This window comes from Primulina eburnea, chromosome 5, assembly GCF_022965805.1.
Source record: "Primulina eburnea isolate SZY01 chromosome 5, ASM2296580v1, whole genome shotgun sequence".
NCBI lineage: Eukaryota > Viridiplantae > Streptophyta > Magnoliopsida > Lamiales > Gesneriaceae > Primulina > Primulina eburnea.
Window position 1 is genome coordinate 1615225 of NC_133105.1, and position 21594 is coordinate 1636818.

Consider the following 21594-nt stretch of genomic DNA (forward strand, 5'->3'; position numbering starts at 1 on the left):
AAATAATCCTACATTTTACTACAGCAAATATACGAACAGCAGTCATTTTATCATCACATATTTTGTGATTAAAAATCACGAATCTACAAAAAATTAAATTGAGCTACATGTTAGTTCAAATAACTGGAAACAAGCTAGGTACCAACCAAGTTTCACTGCCCAGAGATTGGAAAGCATTACAACATCAGCAAACTGACTCTTATTATATATGGGCTTTCCGAGGACCTGCACGAGCGCAGGCTCATTTATTACGAGTTACTCGCCAAATACCTTACACATTAGGAGGTGGCCATATCTTTCCAAATAATTCCTCCACTCGTTTCGATTGATTAGCATACCCATCCATTCCAGTAGCTACAAGCTCCACTGCCACAGGACCCATAGCCGAGGAGAAGCTATACTGGTCCCACGTAACAAGCTGAAAATTATTCGGGAATGATCAAATGAAATAGAGTTAACTTATTTGATTAAGAGTAAAACTGTTTGACAGGTCAAGGGCAAGAAAATAAACACTCTTCAATTGAGGCAACTTCTCATGAAAAATAAAAGATCAGAATATAAATCAAACCTCTTCATCACTAAAATTATAGGAGGCAGCTGACAGTGGAGATAGCCGCCTTATGAGAGAATATTTCTCATCAGGAGGTGTCACAGAATCCTTTAGAGACTGCAATATCTTTAATGGGGAAATGATGTAGTCAACCCTGCAAATACAAATGAATATATAACTCCGGTAACCAGAAATAATGTAGTCAACCCTGCATGCATATAAACATGAATATATAACAGGTAACCAGACCTTGAAAAAGAATGAAACATGGTCAAAGGAATAATACCCTAAAAGGTTAAAGACATCCTGCTTGTTACGAATAGCTGCAGCCATCAATTTTGACTTATGTCCATATTTATGAATGTAATTGTAGGCTTTCGTCACCTATTTGGCAAAGGATATAAACCACACAAAGCATTAGCAACTATTCTGGTCCACTTTCTCTTTGTAAGGAAAAAGAAAGAAAATATGAGGGTCACCATAGTAAATCAAATTTTTGAAGGAAAAACATGATTTACCCTTTAACAAGTTGAGAAAAGTAAGGTGAAAAATTAAGCAGATAGGTAAACTTGAAAGTAAACATGAATAAGCATGACAATGATCGACATCTCGTGCAATTTTAATTCACGGTTTGTTTAACGTTCAAGGCTTTGACTTCGAATTATATTCTGAGAAAAAAAGGTGGAATGTGATTTCTCTATTTCTCAAGTGTGCATGCATCCTTGAGGTTCTAGTCATTGGTTCAATGAATGACACCGTCATTGCCGCAATCAACTCAGTGGAATGTGGCATACTCGATAGCATGTAGAGAGTAGAGACCATTAATATGTGAACGTTATATGCAAAGTAGCAGATCATTGAACTGACCAAAGCCAACCCTGGATCTTCTCCTCTTCTAAGAGCATTTCCTACTTCAGGGTCATCAGCATGACTCCGTGCCCAGTCCTACACAAGTTTATGACCATATCTTTATTATCACAGTAAAAGTGTCCACAAGCACATTACAGAGAAAAATATTACCCTAAGTCGACCAACAAAAATTTGAATAACAGAAGCGCCAGCTTGAGCTGCAGCTGCAGCTTGACAAAAGCTGCAGGTTCAGAACAAAGATGGTTGAAAAAATGTATCAGCTGCCAGATTTAAGCACTTCAAAGAGGGAAATACTTCCAGGACCCTTTTTCGATAGCATAAACTGAATGGGGTGTGCTAACATGATTTTTAAGACATAAAGTTAAGCAAAGTTGGGCATATTATTGCCTTTATACAATCTAAATGTGGCACAAGACTTGGAAAATTTAGTAAGTCATATAAGCCACTGGTAATCACAGATACTGCAAACTTTACAAAAGCATAACATAAGAAATGAATATCCTTAAAAACACTTGGATGAACGTTTTGAAAAAGCGTGGTAATTGTTTTACAATCTGGTGAGCAGATCATATATAATTACTAAAAGCAAGATGAGCTGAAACAGCAGTCCTGGAGATTACCAATACCAATAATCAGAACCTCAGGACTACGGAAATGATGCTGATACTCCCAGAAACAAGGTTGTGGACCTCTCATAAGAATTTTAATGTTTGCTTAGTTTATAAATGGATACTGGCCTTCACAGTGTACTTATCATGGTTGGTGCATAAACAAGCAGTATTATTTAAGTATAAAAACCATAAAACATATCCTAAAACAAGGAAATAAAGATCACCACCAACTCACAACTAGTTCTTGGAAGCTTTCGCACCATGTAAGAGCAAATCAAGAGAAAGCACAACAAAGTAATTGAAGCTCCATTTCATCTCCAATTAAACTTTGAGGCTGTTCTTAGCGATTGAAAAGATGGTACATTATCTCTGCCAAAGAAATTACCAATAAAAGTAAATGCTTTCTCTTAACCCATCCCCAGCCCTCATAAAACCAGAACAATAGATTAAAGGATGAACAAGCTAATAGGAGAAAGAGCAAAAGACCAATGCTAAATGGAAAAAAAAGCATCAAACATTGCGGACAAACATTCAAACATTATATACAGATTCAGAAAATTCGTAACATCAAAAGGACTGCTGCGGTCAATTTTTTCCATGTCATGCAGTATTCAAAATCTTTCACCAAGACCTTCAATTCTTTGAATAAAATAAGGCTAGAAATCATGTTATACCTGTAGACAAAAGTCATATGTGTCTGTATGCCCTCTGACTCGAGTAACCGTGATGCTTCAATCCCCTAGAAAAGAGCAAACAATATAGATACAAAGGTGAAGCAGCATGACTTGCAAGAAGGAAACGTTCATTGAGAACTCCTGCATTCCTCCTCAAAAGACAAATAATAACCTTGGCCTATGACACTAACCTGCCAAGTTGAAGGAATTTTGAACAACAAACGTTCTAGAGGTACTTCAATTTCTTGATACAGTTTCAGAAGGTCGTGTACCTGAAAATTGATTTAAAAACAAGATAACTGATGAAAGGCGATGGGACATCAATAGACTAAGCATGTCGCATAAAACCAAATTTAATTAGAAGGAAGACTCATTCAGAGCATTCGATGCACCAAATCCTATGGAGCAGAAAGAAATTTCAGTGACAGAAGTTTCACCCCTCTCCGAAACTTAACAATCAATTACAGATGAACGAGGCAGTGAGACCATGATGTCTCAGCACATGGATCAAAAACAAATGTAATGAGGATAGCAGCATATAATATAAATGATTAACGCCTCAGTAGAATTCATACAACAAAAATTATGATGATTTAACCCCACATACAATAAGAAAAAATTGTGGTATTAACAAAATCTGTTGAAATTTCCAAGAGAACAATCACCTTTTTAACTATTCCATTTTTATCATAGGCAAGACGAGCGTCAACTTCAGTAGAAACACGACCAGGTACAAGCTTTGCAAGATCGCCCCCAACATTTACTAAAGCCTAATAATTCATATATCAATCTTTATGATTGCCCAATCAAATCTTCATTCAAGATAACAAGAGCATGCACTTCAACAATATTCCAATTTATAGAAGACTACCTTGTTAAAGAAGTAAGACATCCGATCATCAGACTTTCTTAAGGCATAACAACGTGGATCTGCCAATGCAGAGTCGACTGCACTCTGGACATTATGACAAAAAAAAAAATTTATAGCAATGTGTGTGTGCAAGAGGAATATACTTACTTTGTATCAAAAGCCTTTTCATATCACTCGTCAAAAAAATTAATATCTTAACCTACATCTTACTGACATACACTGCTACAAGAGTCTACCATTTTAATCCAGTCGAATACCAGCAGACAACATAGACACAGTTGCCCATACACGACTCTTAGAAATATGCTTCGAGTTTGTTTGTCCGTTCCATAGAAAAATAATAACAAATATAAACGATATAATTACCCTGAACTTCGTGTCAGGAAGTCTACAAATACCCAAAAGTAGCGAGGAGCTGACAGTGGCAGCAGTTGGAGGAAACCTATGGCCAATATCGTTTTCAAATCATCGCCTCATTCAGATGGACAAACTCAAAATCATATCCGTTGGAATGACACAATCCCAAAGAAACATGCAAGCATAACGAAATTTTATATTTAAGAAATAATCAGAAATCTAGCCTCTCGAAATCATCGAAAACGACGGTATCAGGAACGATCTCACTGAAACTAGTCACTGCATCCAACTCAGTGCTCAACCCTATTAGAAATACAAAAAAAAAAACAACAACAACAACTACTCAACGATACAAATTACGACAAAAAAATGCATAAAATCAGACGAAATGTAAATCAGATACTGGAATCTTACTAATGTCAAGAGACGAAGAGAAGTTAATAGAAGCTCGAATCAAAGGAAAAACACTCGGGGGCTCCAAATTGAGTTTTGGTTTCGCCGGTTGGGCTGGTAATCGGAGTTTCCTCCCCTGTTCCGATCAACAAAAATATTACACAAATCAATCAAACAATAAAAATGTAGACGTTCGTTCAGCAACAGAATACACACCTATAACAATCAAAAGCCTGAAACTGAATTTTGCATGCAGGATTCAGGCACGAATGCGTGTCAGCATGCAAGATTTACCTTGAAAGAGGAAGAAGATAGGAGAGAAGAGGATAGCGGAGATTGCAAAGCTGCTAACATTTTCAATTTGTCACTATGAAGTGGAAAATACCCAAGCTCCCGTGATCTGAGATGGAGTTAGAAAGGGTGACAGTTTTCACCATTATACCAAATTAGTCCTCAAAATTGGATTATATACATAGATGAGAGAATTACTTAAATAGATTTCACAATCAATTTTAGTTTTCAATTAATTTAATTTATTAAAATAATCTTTTTATCGTATCAAATTATATAAATATCCCCCATTATTTAGACCATGTTCACCATCAATTTTTTTTCTTCTCAAACTCTTAATTTAATTTTCGTAATTTCTCGAATAATCTTATAAATTCTATGCATTTAGATATAGAGTGATATAATTTGAGATAATTCTTTTGTCGAGTATCATTTTTATGCATTTTATTTTTTGAAGGTTTGTTGTGCATATTTATAACTATTAGCATTGAATAAAGTAGAGACTTGATTCAGACCATCAGATTTTTTGTTTATATTTGTGTAAACACACATTGATGTAATTATGAAGTTTTATAACCATGATTGATAATTTTGTTTATATTATTTTAGATGAGCAACAATCGTAATTAAAATATTATAACTTTGGAGGTTTCGTACGTACTAATTCAAACTAACAATTCATAATTTTATTAAAATATGTTTATTGATATAATTAAGTAATATTAAAAAAATTTAATATATTATAAATTAAATAAAACATAACAAATTTTAATCAACTATTAAAAAGAAATAATAGATAATTAAACAAATGAATCACAAAAATAAAACATGTGTGCTCATAGAAAAAGAGTATTTTAAGATTTTTTTAATTAAATAAAACATAATACAAAATGTGTAATAAAGAAGGTTAATGGATTTTTGGCACAAAAGAATCAGTAGTATATTTATACAAAGTAAATAATAATATGATTCATTTACATCAATCAGATACATAAAGTTGAATATTTCATCATATTTTATGACAGCTAATCAAATATTTGATTGTCATTTTTGTATATAGATTAAAATCCCATCTCAACCAAATTAATTAAAATCCAATCTCAACCAAATTAGTAAATTAAAATTACCATATTATCATTTATATCTTTATTTAATTGTTTATATTTAATAATTAATAGAAAAAACAAATTATTATCTTATCTAATATTTAATAAATAAAATAAAACATATTATTATATTATTTTTAATGTTGTCCCATTTGAGGGTTGGCTAGGATGAGAGTCCTTTTCTCAGCCTAAATGGTAAAATTGATTTATTTATTTATTTCTTATTCTTATTATTATTATTATTATTATTATTATTATTATTATTATATATATATATATATATATATATATATATATATAGATTATTAAGAAATATTTAATATATTTTTTATTTTTTGAATAATATATATCTTAAATCTTAATTTTAACTCATAATATTTTAAGATTGAAATAATTTTATTTTATAATGATTTGTTTAAAATAAAAATATCTAATTATAATTTTATAATGTTATATATATATATATATATATATATATATATATATATATATATATATATATATATATATATATATACATGTATAGATTATTAAGAAATATTTAGTATATTTTTTTATTTTTTGAATAATATATATCTTAAATCTTAATTTTAACTCATAATATTTTAAGATTGAAATAATTTTTTTTATAATGATGTGTTTAAAATAAAAATATCTAATTATAATTTTTATAAAGTTATAAATTGAATATAGATTTTAACTTATGATAATCATTTTTTTAAATATTATTAGTATAAATTTGAAAATTTAATTGAATGATTTATTAATTTTTATAAGTTTTTTTTATTACATAATGAATAAATTTTAAAATGTATATAATTTTTAGCAGATATCAGTCTAAATTAAGATAGGATGAATCTCGGATTTAACCAAAACTCCCGTTGCCATCCCATTATATAGATTTTATATCTTATTTTTCGTTTTTAACGACTTTGTATGCTCTGACGTTAAAAAGGAAACATTTTGTTTGTCATATTGTGGATCGATCGAACTTGAATGCCAAACAACCACAATGTTCCTGCTATGGCCACAAATGCCAAATCAGGACTTTCCCATTACTTAATTAACATAGGTTCTTAGAGACACAGTTCATAGTCGAGTTAGGAAAATATAAACTAAACTGGATAATAAGATTCTTTTTAAAAATAAAAAATAAAAATAGGTCTATTACGTGTTAAATGTAAATTTTAGTTAATTAATTTTAGAAAACTCAAATATGAAATGAATACTGAATAATTTAGAGGAGATACATATCAAATCAGTACCAATATAACTAATTTCCATGGTTGGAATTTGTCGTAAGTATTTACTATATTTTTATACTATTTTCCTTTGGGAAAAAACATCAGTGTTGTCAAAAACACAAATATTATAAAAATTGACAACAGTAGAAAAAAGTCCTGGTATATATAATTATATCTAACCACAGTCTAGAATCAATGTCAAATTAACACATAAATATATATAAATCAGCATTTTTTTTAAAATAAAATAAATTAATTACAATTATAGATAATTGAATATAATTTTCTGAATTTTTTGAGTTTTTTCCTGTAGGGGCTAGAAATTTTTGTTCTGTAAATTGTAATGCCTGGAAAATTCCAAGTGGGGATAAATTAAACACAGGTAATTGAGACACGAATCATATTAACAATTCTCCAGAATTTTGATTTGTTTAGTCTGTTCAATTTAAAACAACTAAAAATCAAAACGTTAACCAAATTAAAAAATTTCAAAATAAATAATAATAACTTAAACAAATTGTCGAATGTCGACTTAGTTGATTAAAATAAATAAATAAATTCGCATTTTTTATATATATTATACGAGGAGAAAACTTATGAATAATTATTTAAATTGTCACTTTCTGAGGTAGGTGAAAACTGAAAAGAGAAGGTTGGTTGAAGAGTGTATTAAGGGGTACGTAAAAAACCAATCAGAGATTCAAAATCACACTATTTCAGCGGTAGATGAGTATCTGCAGAAGCAACCCCCAATCACCTCATGGGAAATTTTGGGTAATGGGACACGTTGAGTTCAACCTAGCTTTTAAATATTATTGTAAGATTTGATCTAACGATTTACGTTTTGCTACATTGACATTACCAATATTAATATTAAATACGTGCTGATATATCGACGATTTGATACATTATTGAATATTACTGTAATGGTAGTGTATCATTAACCAACATGATATTAGTCTTTGGTCTCAACGATCTTTATTCGTTTTTATATGTGAGATCTACATAAAAAATCAATGATCTCATATGTAAGAATAAACGTGGATTATTAGATGCACACTTGATTCAATACGTTATTGTTGAATCGAATTCAATCGGAAATTTCAGTGTAATCTTCGGAACAATACGTTAAGATTAGCATGAATTTAACATTTTATTTCAAAATCGGACTGCTCGATGTTGATGCCATAGACCTCATACATGAGAAAACGTGTTGGCAGAGATTTCTCCAATCTCTTTCATTTGACATGCAACTTGATTATGACAAGACTTATAAAATTATGTTAGCAAATTTGAATTCGAGTTAAAGATAAATTTATCTCGTACACGATGTTTACGATATATAATAATATTCTCTCAATATACAAACAACTTCTAATTTGTGATTATAGTAATACAAATCACAATTTTCATAATTAGAAATGAAGAAAGCTCTCTTTTATAATAATAATAATAATAATAATAATAAAAGAAAAATATACAAACAATATTAGTGCAAAATATATTTAGAAAAATCTAATAAAAATAATCTTTAATATTGTCCTTTGATAATGTATTTATAGATCATATCAATATGAAGTATCTTTTTATAAAAAAAAAATCAGATGAAAAACCATGAAGGGACATAATATTTTTAGATTTATTCCGGAAAATATTTGTTTTAATCAAAACTAAAATTTAGAAAAATCATAACACAAACATGTCTAAATATTAAAATGACTATAATACGAATATATGGCGACTATCATAATACGAATATATGGCGCGTTTGATTCGAATTTGTCTCGATGATTCAACATATAATGCCCAATCTGGCCAGCCAATGATACTAAAATGCATTTTAACTCCTTGAGATGAGTAAAATTTGAAATCAAATTAAATAAACAATAAAATAACAAGATCTAGAATTCTATGTATAATAAAATATCCAAGTTGGAGAATCAATTATATTTTTACAAGACACAAAGTTTGTCTAATTGTTTGAAGGATATTTTGTTAGTCGACAAATTTATATAAAACAAAAATTTGTATGAGACTGTCTCATGAATCGTATTTTATGAGACATATCTCTTATTTGAGTCATCCATGAAAAATATTATTTTTTATGCTAAGAGTATTACTTTTTATTGTGAATATCGATATGATTGACTCGTCTCAAATATAAAGATTCGTGAGACCGTCTCACAAGAAACTTACTTTTTTTATATAATATGTATTAAAAAACACGTGATTCAATTTCAAAAAATAAAATAATTGAACGAATCTTTGATTCCAGATTATTTACGTGAGCGACGATCTTCAATGGGTTGTTATTTTGATTTGGAGAGTTCGAAAAGTCATCGTTACCTTTCTTTTGCTTCTTCGAACTTCCAGGAAAATCTTCGAATTGATTTTGCGTATTTTAGAGTCCAAAAGTACTTTTTGTCTCTGGAGTTTCCGGTACAGTACTTGCTTTGTCCGTTCAAGTACGCTAAATAACCTTTTTCTTCCAACAAATGATTTTTTATTACTTTTTTGGGTAAAAATAATGTGGTATACCGTCTTTTAAATAAATGATAAATCGATATATAAACTTTTTTTAATGGTTTAATTGGATATGCTGTATTTAAAATAAGGCGCTTATCTCTACAATTTAGGAAAAATCTTTAATATTTATGGGAAAAAATAAAATGAATCCTATAAATTGTTTTATATATAGCTTTGTTCCTCTAATTGAATCTTAGTGTAATTATTATTTTTATGTACATTTAATCTCATATTGGACGAAATATTTATATAACTGGCTAAAACCGAATTCTGACGTGGAAAATAAAATAAATGTTACAGACCAATTTACTACAGTAAGAACTATAGTAGATAATAGAAAATATTGTATACACCAACTTACATGACCAAATTGTTTTTTTCCCAACAATTAATAAAGCAACAGATATAGATATTTGAAATATAGGTGAGAGCATATAATCTATATAATATACATTATAATAAATGAGAAGTCTAGAATAATTAATTTTAAGGTTATAATTTTAATTTTTCATAAAAAAATACCACTATAAAATTACAAATATAATTACTTTTTATTAATAAAAATATCATAAAAACCTATCATCAAAAATAAAAACTTATTTTAATAAATTTGTTTTTTTTTTAATCTATAACTATCAAATCTAAATAAAAATATTATTTTATTATTATAGGAGACGAAGTTCGTGGGGAACATAAATATAAATTAAAAGGAACATTATTACCAGGGAAAAGACGAGGAGACATGATTATTATAAAATAAAATCACAATATTTTATTGAATTGTTTCCCAACTCAAGGACCGGAAGGGAAGGCGTTGCCTTGTTTTGCACGTCTTTTTTCTCGGCCATCCAATTCTATAAATTCTTCGCCTTTTCCCAAACCATTTTCCTTTCTCCGTTGCTTTTTCTGTTTTCTGTTACGATAGGGTTTCTCCTACACCAGCCCTGGTTTTTCTTTCACAGGTACAACATTTTCTCCATTATCTTGTCGTCTTCGTTTTTCGTGTCCCTTTTCTTCTTTACGTTTTTTTTATTATGATGGAGTCTTTCGATTTGTTGGAGTCTTTTTAGGTTCGGAATCAGCTTTGTCATCTTTTTGCTGGGTGTTTTTGCTGGTGTGAGATTTTTTAATATTCTAGTGAATCAATCATTAACCAAAAAAATAAAATTATGAAGTCTCCTTTATGTGATAAATCTGCCAATGGGATCTGCTTTTGTCCCGTCTGGATTTGTTTCTTGTGGAATCATGCATCAGCAATTTTGGTTAAATTTGCTGTTTCTTGTTTTTTTTTCTTATCTGGGTTTTCACCAGAATGGTTGAATTGATCTGGTTCGCCGACTATTTTTACCGCCTTTCGTGGTAACCAATGTCTCGGATTGTTCTACGATGTGTATGACTAATCCTTTCTGCGTAATTTTGTGTACTCGGGGCCCATTGGATCATTCGCAGAATCGAAAACCTGGTCTTGAAAAGCTACTTTTCAAGAGCCACTGTTTGTTGGTTCTTACGTTGTCGGTTAATTGTGTGATTAGATGTCTTAATCAGTTTTTTCTTGGTTTGGTATGTGAAAACATATTGGATTATTTATGTCATTTTCCACCTTTTTTTCGTGGTTCCCCATTATAAAAAAGAGATTGATTAATTGTTTTGCGTTTCTTTCTTTCTTGCTTAATACTTTTTATGTTTGGGGGACGGGTGACATGATATTTACTGTTAATTCTTTGATATTTCTTAATCTGAATAAAGTTGGATAAAATTTTAGCTGTTTTTTTAATATGTTCAAAGTTTCGTGATAGGCTCTTAATGTTCTTGGAAAATTAGTTTTTGGGATTATTTTTCAAGAATTGTTATTGTATATTTTGTATCTGATATAACTAAGTCTCAGCGTCACAGCTGGCAATTGATGCAATTTTTTTTAAAAATTTAATTTCTTTAGCATGTGAATGTGAAAAAGGAGAAGTGAGGACCATCACTATGCATAGTCCATGGCAAATTTTTATTTCATGGTGATGGGTCGACCTAAAACTGTCATAGAGAGATGGCACATATTGGCTGCTTCTTGTTCTTCGTTTACCTTTTTTTGAAAAAAAATAAACGCGCTAGGCGTGCTTTTATAAGAAAAGTAGAGGAAATCATATCCAATAGGCCTACTGTGTTTTTTTAACGATTTTTAATGACCGCTCTACGCGTTCGTTCGTAAAGAAACACAAAAATCATACAAGTGAAGCGGTTCATATAAGCTTAGAGGAAATATATTTTCCATAAATAAATTATTCAAGGGAATTGGGGATTTATTTGGTTAGTTTTCCAGTATTTTTTGGAAAAATCGGAGATCGTGGAGTACTTTTGATTATGTTTCAGGAAGGAGATGTTTTCTACCTTAAATGTCATGTTACATCAGAATTAACACTTATTTAAGTTTTAAATAAAATAAATATATTTGCTTTTTAAAATTTTATGATATAATGCATTGTTTTAGAATATAATATTAATAATAGAATAATTTTGAAGCATAACAAAAATTAGATATAAATAATGACTGTATCGAGGAATGCGGATGTAAGTTGAAAATATGTCTTTGGGGAATAATTATAAAATAATGTGGGAAAAATATTTTCCGGAATGATAATCAAACATTGCCTTGGTTTTTCTTTGGTTTTTTTTTTTAAAATATTTGGAAGTAATTAGTAAACAACAACTACTTGTTTGATCTGCCTTAATAAGTTTTAGGTAGTTGTGGAGTCATACCCTCATAATAAGAAGGTGAAAAGAACTTGAAATATGAGTTTACTTCAATTCTTGACTTTATTTAGATAATTAGATTAGATTTGATATATGCTCTGCCAAAGTCATTTAAGATTCGAGAAGTTGATTTACAGATTGCTGGAGTTACATTAAAATGTTGTCCTTTTACGGGATCTTATGCAAGTCAAGAAATGAACATTAACGAAAACGGTTATTACGATTCATGTTATTGACAAAGGGCTTTCTATTATGCCGTTCAAGGAGAAAATGAAGACATACATGTGTATATTCAAGAGATAGCCATTTATATTGGAGAATTTTTATAAAACGAATTCAATTTACTTTATCCTAGATTATTTTAGAGATTTAAAATATACTTTCTTCTTCCTTAAATTGTGTGTCTTAGTTATCACATGTTTTGGAAGGTTCCAACTTCCACATCTTAAAAATTAAATACTCGGAGAAGCAAAATGGGATTTTTTTTTTGTTTATGATGAGACTGAAAAACCGTGGGAAAAAGCTCTCATGAAAAATAGGAGTTTCTTGTACGGTTCATTTCTTCTTTTGTTAGAAAATTTTGAACATTGATACAAAATTAACAAATAGATCTGTAAGTCAGTTGTCAATGACATAATGTAAGCAATATTATAGTCGAGCATATTCCGTCATCTTTGTGACCAAGGAGATACCGACGCAAGCATTTCTTTTATCATGTGTAATGTTCGCTCTTACATTTTGTTTCAACTACTTTCGGGCTCGGCAAAATTTGTTTTATTCCTTAAGGTTAGTTGAACATATTATCTAATAAATTGCTTTTTTCATCTGTAAAATAAGGTAGACTTAGCATAAATATAACGCACGTTGTGAGTTTGCACCTATCAGTAGCAAGCAAGAAACTTTTAGAATATTTGCTGCAAGCATGTATTTAACTAATTTTGTTCAGTTATTTTTTAAAATCTCTTTGGCTTTAGCTTGATTTTGACAGAGATACTTGTATTTATCATCCAGAAATCTTTCTATAAATATATTGTTCTAATTTGTTCTTTCGGATTCAAAATGAGTAAAATATGGTTAAAATTTATAGATTCAGGGTGAAATATGATGTACACTCTCTTGGGGAAGATCATTTGCCTTATTTACTTTCCACAACTTGTGTGAATCTGAAATTTTATTGATTTAGAAGAGAATCTAGCATAATGCCAATTTTATTTGTTGTTCGTGTTTTCGAGTGCTTGTGCTTCACAGTCAATTTGTGTTGATCGGTTCTATTTATTCAGCAATAATTCACAGATAATTAGTAGCGGTTCACATTTCAGGAAAAGGTGTTCCAGCCACATTACATCAATCTTGTACTAAATTCTTTCAGAAAAACAATTGTGTTCCTCGTTTAAATGTGTTACTGCATTCAACTCCTATATGGACTGCTCCTCCCGCTCGCCTTGCATCAGTGACAAAAAGGCCATTGATAAAACAATCTGATAAAAGAGAATTCAGAACTCATTTTCTGCCAACTCCAGTTGGAAGTGTATAAAAACCTGATGGATTTGAAGTCGTCAAAAGTGTCTCCTGTTCTTGCGGATCCTACACCAGTGAACAAATCGAGGCTGGGGATCCATTCCAGTCTCTTACCATCATTCTCGAATAGTATTTCTGCAGTTCCAAGAAAAAAGCCTGGAAAGCTAGACGATGTTCGATCTAACGGCTGGCTCGATGCAATGATATCTTCATCCCCTCCTCGTAAAAAGGCTGTCAAGGATTTCAACAGTTTATCGGACGAAACGGATATTGCTTACCTGTCTTGGATGGTTAGTTTCTTATTCTTCTAAATTAATGATGCAGTGATTGGTTATCTAATTATTTATCATTTCAGAATCTTTATCGATACAATTTACCGCGTTCTTTTCTTCTGGCAGATTAGATATCCATCGGCTCTCAACTCCTTCCAACTAATCATGGATGTTGCGAGGAATAGGAAATTAGTGATATTCTTGGACTATGATGGAACTCTTTCCCCCATTGTGGACGACCCTGATCTGGCTTTTATGTCTGGCGAAGTAGAAGTTCTCAGCTTTCAAACATTGCTATCTTAAACAATTTCTGTTTATTTTCTTATATCAATTAAAACAATCTTATTTTTCAGATGCGTCTTGCTGTAAAAAATGCAGCAAATCATTTTCCAACAGCCATCATCAGTGGAAGAAGCCGGAATAAGGTTCGTATATGCAGAAATTACTCTGTACAAGCGGTTGTAATTTCATAGTTTTAGTCCTATATATGTTTCATAGTTCACGCTAGTGCAGCTATTGATTCAAGATATAACACTAATTCAAATGTTTTCCCAGGTTTATGAATTAGTAGGACTTAAAGAACTCTATTACGCCGGTAGTCATGGCATGGACATCATGCTCCCAGGCAAAGACACAGTGTCTGGAAACGATTTAAACTGTGTCAAGGGTACTGATATAGAGGTTTGAATTTGATAGCCCTCACTCCCACTGCTCGTTTTTTCCTTGTTCTATGACATGCTACCTATACATCTTCTCAATTCACACGTTCTACAGGGAAAGGAGGTGAATCTGTTCCAGCCCGCGAGTGAATTTTTACCCATGATCAATGAGGTAAATCGTGCTTTGCCTAATTAACAACGCTATGTTAAAAAATAGTAATGTTTCGATCAATGAATAATTATGTCACATGTTTTTCATTTGTCTATTTTCCAGGTTTATACCGCCCTTGTTGAGATTACAAAAGATATTAAAGGTTCAAAAGTGGAGAACCATAAATTTTGCGTCTCTGTACATTATCGTAACGTAGATGAAAATGTAGGCATTCGTTTGATCCCGCTTTCTTCATGTTATAGAATTTTATCACTCCGGGAATTGTTAGACTATTTTGTGCTAAAATTATTTTCTTGAGTTTGACCTTGCAGAGTTGGCCTGTAATTGCACAGTATGTTCATGACATTATGAAGGAACATCCTCGATTAAGACTAACACATGGACGAAAGGTATTTTACGTCCCAACCTTATATAACTATTTTGGAGTGTAAATCTTACTTACAAAATTCGTTAAATTGGCCCCTCTCTTGGCAAATTTTTTTATTAAAAAATGTTATTTTTATTTTCTGCTCTGATAGGTATTAGAGGTTCGACCGGGGATCGAGTGGGATAAAGGAAAAGCAGTCGAATTTCTTCTGAAATCGTTAGGTTGGTAACACTTCAAAATGGGTTATAACAAAATTGTGATTGTGATGATTCACAAATTTACTTGAAAATTTCTTACAGGATTTAGTAATCATAGAGATGTGCTTCCTATATATATTGGAGATGACAGAACCGACGAAGATGCTTTCAAGGTACCATTTGACGTATAACCGCTGACCGAGATTCGAGACTGATTTAATTCTATGGTTTACTTATTAGGTACTGAGGAAGGAATATCGAGGACACGGGATTCTTGTGTCTGCTGTCCCTAAAGAAAGCAACGCTTTCTTCTCTCTGAGGGACCCTTCAGAGGTGAGATTTATCTGTATCTTTACCAACAATTTTTTTATGTTCAGGCAATTGCAAAAATCTTATGATCTCATGCTTAAATCTCACCTTGTAAGGTTTAGATTAATATCTTTACCCGTGTCTTATAGTGCATATGTTGATCAAAAATTTGAGGGGCAAACTCATGTAACTACATGAATGCAGGTTCAATATTTCCTCGAATCCCTCGTCAAAACGGTGCAACAAGATGATGCATAGAGAAACTCTGAGAGGAGTGTAGAGCCATCTTCGTATGATACATGTTTAGTGCATCTATCTTCGAAGTTTTTCCATTTATGTGACCAATGCTTATGTCACATAGATTAGGCTTTTGGTAGTTTTTTTAACTTATTATTCTAAAACAGGTTGATTATATGGAATTTTCTCTCGCTTACTGTAAAAAGCTTTCTTGGACTAATTATGGCTATGTATTTATATTGCAATGCGTTTATATTCAAGCTAAATTACAATATTTTTCTTTCTAATAACCCAAATGGGATGTCCAAATCAGGAATACGCAAATTGGTTTGATTTTTTTTCGACAAAGAAAGTACACATTGTATAGCTCCTAACCCACGATTATGAAAGACGTGGTTTGAGTCCTTATGTAAATCGTAGTGAAAAAATGATTTAGTAGATGAGGCTACAAAGAGATCTTGTCATTGGAAATGTATTTTTCGAAGTCCAGATGAGCCAGGGAGATCAAATCTTCGTCTTCCCACTCGTCGCGGTATGTCTCTGGTGCACTTCTCTTTTTCCTGCTAGCCACCAAATACATTGGCTTTCTCCATTCTTCGGTTGGAGGAGAGCCACTCTGGCCAGCTAACCAGTCATTATACTCGAACTACAATCAAGAATTGGTATGTTACAAGGGGCACAGAGGAAGGACATTGATATTCCAGACTTGTGATACAATGGTTTGCTATATTAATAAAATCTTCAACCATAAAGCGCGGTGAGTTGAACATAGCTTAGTTCTGATACCGGAAAGAATTTCAAAATGGAGAATACAAGCAAGCAACTTATTTGAAAAGATCATAGGTATCAAAAGCGAATTTGATTTGTACCATTTGACACTAATATTCCCAGGTACAGCACAGATACAGAATAAAACACAAACTGCAAAGAAACAAGATACTCAAGCAAACTAGAGCGAGAACATAACCTTTAAAGAAGAGTTGATCTAAAGAGTATCTCACCTAATATCATGGTAAAGAGAATAAAATCTGAAGTAATAAATTATTTTTGGATGAATCCATTAGGTGCATGAGTATTACCTGAAGGTCGCCGACTCTATGAGTGAACCGCTTAGCAATGCCAGATGCTTCCATTGATGAGTAAAAACCTTCAACATCAGCCATCATTTCATTTATTGTTGGGAGGGGAATTTGACCGGATAAAACTCCAGCTAACCACTTGCATTGGTATTCAAACATGGGGAAAGGTACAACCTGGATCCAATTTAACACTAGGTGGTTCTAATTCGATTTTAAAATTGTCACAATACATAAATCTATAAAACTAGGATAGTGTAAGATATTATCAAAACCTTCCATGGCAAGCCAACAAATGAAATCCATGGGGCTAAGGCTGGTGGAAAAATGTGCTTGTACAGTGGACCGACACGATTGTCGTCCACAGTCACAACTCCGTTTGTTTCAAGAAATGGGAAGTGATACTTGTACCTGGAAAAAAAAAACAAAAACTGGTTAAAACAAACCTTTCTCCATTTCAGTTTAGCATAAGAATATCTTTTCTCATTTTCATGTCCACCCTGTGCAGTGAAGGATAACATCGGCACACACTTCTTTTCCATCTTCAAAAGCCACAGTACCATCTTTACAGACATAGCTGATCTGCAACATTTGATATGACAAAGTTATCTGGTAATTTGAAGACATACCACATGAATTCAAGTCTCTTGTTACACATACTAGTGGCCCGTGGGACACATTGATTGTACCATTGAATGGAGCCAAATATTTTCATGACCCGAGAGTTTTCCAAGTTCTTCAATTTGGACTGATCTGGATGCAATGTGAACTTCTTTAGCCACTTCAGCAATATCTCTGGAGATATCATTAGCACTTGCAGCACTCCCAATCAGTACCACAATCTGCGAAATAACCAGAAAAATGAAACCCACTTTCTTCCCGCAAAATACCGCACAGACAATCATATTTAGCCTCTGATCTTTGCCCTAAAAACAGACTGGGTGACATTTCAAATTTGAGCAGGTCTTTGTCACCACCATCCGTCAAAATTTGGCGGCCATCCTAGAAGTTTGACGGCAGAATAATCTAATTTTTTGTCCCTAATTATTACTCTAAAAACAGATTGGTTACCAATGTTTAGGGCTTAATAGAATTGGTCCCTCAGCATTTTGAGTTTGAACAGTTATGGTCCCAAGGGTCAATTTTTTGACAGAATCGTAACAGGCCAAACTCTATGCGTTGCTTAAAGTTCATGAAATTCCAAAACAAACGCTGTGTGTTCATGAACAGGTAGAGCCCTTTCCATTACATCCTCTACCTGACTCTTTTAAAACTCACAGGACTTTCTGTCATTTTCTGTAAATTTCGTGGACCAACAACACATTCAAATCATCAAATTCACAGTTCGCTCAACCTTTTCTTAATCTAGATTAAGGTAAGAATCTTCCAGTCATTCACTTGAATTAAGCGTGGCTGACAGGCTTCATCTATCTTAAAGTAATGGAAGGGAGGTCATGAAAATAGTACATGCAAGTATGTTAAAAATTAAAGTAATGCACTTGGCACATACTTGATTGCGATAGGGCTCGGGAACACGATAATTGTGGCTATGAATTTGTTTCCCTGGCCACTCATCAATCCCTGAATGTTTTAAAATGTGACTGACAATCAAAATTCCAAGCTGAACTAAAAAAATTAAAGCATTTCGAAAACTAAATAAGAATTCTGAAACCACAATTTTATATTCAAAAGCTTGTTCCAGGTTCAAATACAAAGTTGAACACCCGTGACTGTAATTACTCGTGACTAGCAACCAAACATACAAGAGTTCTAGCCCCCCACCAGCATGTACCAAAACTAAGAGTTTCAAAACCTGTGTAGGATGCATACAAAGTCTTCAATTTAACTTGTACAAAAGCAGATTCCTGAATTTTTACTAAGTTACTCAGAACTCTGAAAACAAGAACATTAATCAAATTAACAACAATCAAGCAAGTGCATATACCGGAAGAACATAATCATCATCCAATATTTTATCTTGCGCTAAACGAAACTACCTGGTATTTCAGCAATCCGAGGCTCCGTATAATGTCCGTTGCAAACTACCACAGCATCATAAACTTTATCCTCTTCACGACTATCACCAAATTCATTTCTCTCTCTTGATCTCACCATCCATTTGTGATCTTCCATCATCCTCACATGACATACCTCACACCCAAACCTTACCAAGTCCCGCAACCCAAACTCATCCGCGAAATCCTTCAAATACTCCAACACCTCCGCGTGTCCCGGAAACCTCCGAGCATCCCTCCCAGGTTTTTGGCTAGCGGAAAACGGGAAGGCCCTGAAACCCATTACTTCCCGGGGAAGATTCGTGCGGAGGGATGCATAGAGGCTGGATTGAACGATTTGTCGCATCGGATCGAGTCCCATAAGGTCGGACTCGCTCTCGGGAGTGTAGGCCCACGTGCCGCCGAGTTGTGTGTCCCGCTCGTAAACCACGACGCTATGGCCTTGGTGCACAAGCTCCCGGGCCGCAGCGAGACCGGCAGCGCCAGCGCCAATCACAGCGACTGTTCTGGAGGCGATCACTGGCATTGCCTGGAGGGAGAACTGAACCGTCGCGGTGGGGCTGTTTATTGTCATGAGCTGCTACTTTTACCCGATAGATTGATGAAATTAGACAAGAAAGTTAAATACTTTATTCACTCCATTGATTATTTACGGTCACTCAATTGGTGATGATCTACTACAGCACTTTCTTCTCAATGATCATATCCATTCTCTTTGTCCACTCTTATCTTAACGAACCATATATATATATGTATGGGATACCATTTTCTTATGTACAACTTTTCCGGTGGTTGATTTATCAAAAAAAAATCCAATCATTGTTGCATATAACAAAAAATTTATTTAATTTGATTGGCGTTCTTAGGACTCTAAAAGTCAGTGATATTGGTATTGTATAACTTAGGGTGACATCCAAACAAATGAGATTTTGGATTGAAATTCTACTTGAAGTTAAATTACAAATTTTTACATATTATTAGAAAAATCTCAAGATTTTATAAATGGACACAAACGGCAAGCATATGATATTTATGAAGTCACGAATTTTTACAATGATATATAATTGTCGACTTTAATATAAATCATTTTAGATTTATGTATGTATTTTAAGAAAAAAAAACTTCGTATAAATGAAGATATCTACCAACTTATAAGTTCATGATTTTCCAAGTATTTCCAATAGTTATGGTACATTTATAAGCACTAGCAAGAAGCACGTGCGATGCACGTAAATATTAATTATTTAATAAAAATTAAAATTTGATTTTTTTTAAAAATAATTTGATTCATTTTTTTATTTATATTGATTTAGTCTTTTGTCATATTAGACGAATAAATTAATTAAGAACTTATATACTTTACTTTCAAAATTGTTTCTCAAATTGAAATTCAAGTCGTTAATTTTATGTTATATAATAAATTATAATTAGCATAATATATAGAATGAATTGAACTGAAAGAAATTTTGAAAATATATATATCTAAGAACCACATATAAGGTATAATAACCTAAAGAACCACGTATAAGGTATAATAACCTAAAAATCAACCAGATTATGGATTTCATAAATGCATAAATCATAATTTATATAAGTGAAGCACACTAAGGACAAATAATTGTCAATTTAAAATATTTATGACTAACTCGTCAAAATATTATCAAAACTAATGAAATAATAATAATTGATAATAAAATATAACCTATAATACTCAAAATTTGCTTTTAAAATTTGTTTTCAATCATTTTTACACGGTTGAAAGATTTTCTCAAACGGTTATAAATACTAACCACGTGAAAAATGTGAAAGACGGTTCAATATTTCTAATGATATTTTCAACCAGTTGACAATCTAAACAACAAGATATAGTTTGAAGAGTTAGTCTCATGTGAGACCGTCTCACGGATCTTAATTCGTGAGACGGGTCAACCCTACCCATATTCAAATAAAAAGTAATATTCTTAGCATAAAAAGTAATATTTTTTCATGGATGATCCAAATAAGGGATCCGTCTCACAAATACGACCCGTGAGACCGTTTCATACAAGTTTTTGCCTAGTTTGAAATGTAAAAACTTGTGAATAGTAAAGACACGGGAATTTTATGGATGTAAAACACTCACACGTCACTCCTTCCTCTGTAAAAAGGATTCCAATAAAAGACTTTGTCTTATATATATATATAAATATATATATTTATAAGTGCGACTAAAATATTTAAACTTCTTATTATAGCTAACTATTTTAATTTTTCTATCAGATTCGTATTTTATGATATTATTAGTATATTAAAATTCATAATTATTGATATAAATTCTAATAAATAATTTATTAAATTCTTTACTTTCAATTCTTAGTTAAAAAATAATAAAATATATTAGTATTAAATTTCATATTATTATATTATTATATACTTATCATGTAATTGTACTATTGCATATATAATTATTTTTTTCTTATATCTTCATGTGATACTATAATTTATTACTTAATTAGAAACTACACGAAAATATAATTACAAAATTGCATTAAAATAAT

The 21594-nt window shown here is 31.9% G+C and overlaps 3 protein-coding genes across 7 annotated transcripts; 1 reads left to right on the forward strand and 2 right to left on the reverse strand.

Annotated features, from left to right (window-relative positions):
• Positions 1-261: 261 nt before the first annotated feature.
• LOC140832124 (uncharacterized) lies at positions 262-4779 on the reverse strand. Of its 2 annotated transcripts, none has more exons than XM_073195958.1 (13): positions 4621-4779; positions 4348-4462; positions 4158-4236; positions 3943-4018; positions 3577-3660; positions 3371-3475; positions 2897-2977; positions 2706-2770; positions 1571-1640; positions 1418-1495; positions 837-934; positions 569-758; positions 262-418 (listed from the first exon to the last, which is right to left on the reverse strand). In XM_073195958.1, exons 1-13 carry the CDS (start codon positions 4678-4680, stop codon positions 272-274), a joined length of 1248 nt encoding a protein of 415 aa, XP_073052059.1. In that variant the 5' UTR covers positions 4681-4779; the 3' UTR covers positions 262-271. The 2 variants fall into 2 exon arrangements, with proteins under 2 accessions (XP_073052059.1, XP_073052060.1); XM_073195959.1 differs by having other exon boundaries at positions 569-704; positions 4621-4778.
• A 5534-nt stretch (positions 4780-10313) lies between these two features.
• LOC140832126 (probable trehalose-phosphate phosphatase F) lies at positions 10314-16576 on the forward strand. 4 transcript variants are annotated; one of them, XM_073195963.1, is made up of 13 exons: positions 10315-10455; positions 10564-10607; positions 13555-14043; positions 14152-14292; positions 14379-14450; positions 14581-14706; positions 14800-14856; positions 14959-15060; positions 15168-15245; positions 15375-15444; positions 15523-15593; positions 15661-15753; positions 15934-16576. In XM_073195963.1, the coding sequence occupies exons 3-13, from the start codon at positions 13777-13779 to the stop codon at positions 15985-15987; spliced, it is 1131 nt and encodes a 376-aa protein (XP_073052064.1). In that variant the 5' UTR covers positions 10315-10455; positions 10564-10607; positions 13555-13776; the 3' UTR covers positions 15988-16576. The 4 variants fall into 4 exon arrangements, with proteins under 4 accessions (XP_073052062.1, XP_073052064.1, XP_073052065.1 ...); XM_073195961.1 differs by lacking the exon at positions 10564-10607 and having other exon boundaries at positions 10314-10455; XM_073195964.1 differs by lacking the exon at positions 10564-10607 and having other exon boundaries at positions 13516-14043.
• LOC140832125 (flavin-containing monooxygenase FMO GS-OX-like 4) lies at positions 16274-19803 on the reverse strand. Its single transcript, XM_073195960.1, has 7 exons — positions 19040-19803; positions 18553-18623; positions 17732-17884; positions 17542-17624; positions 17318-17453; positions 17046-17219; positions 16274-16612 (listed from the first exon to the last, which is right to left on the reverse strand). Exons 1-7 carry the CDS (start codon positions 19629-19631, stop codon positions 16412-16414), a joined length of 1410 nt encoding a protein of 469 aa, XP_073052061.1. The 5' UTR covers positions 19632-19803; the 3' UTR covers positions 16274-16411.
• Between the last annotated feature and the right edge of the window lie 1791 nt (positions 19804-21594).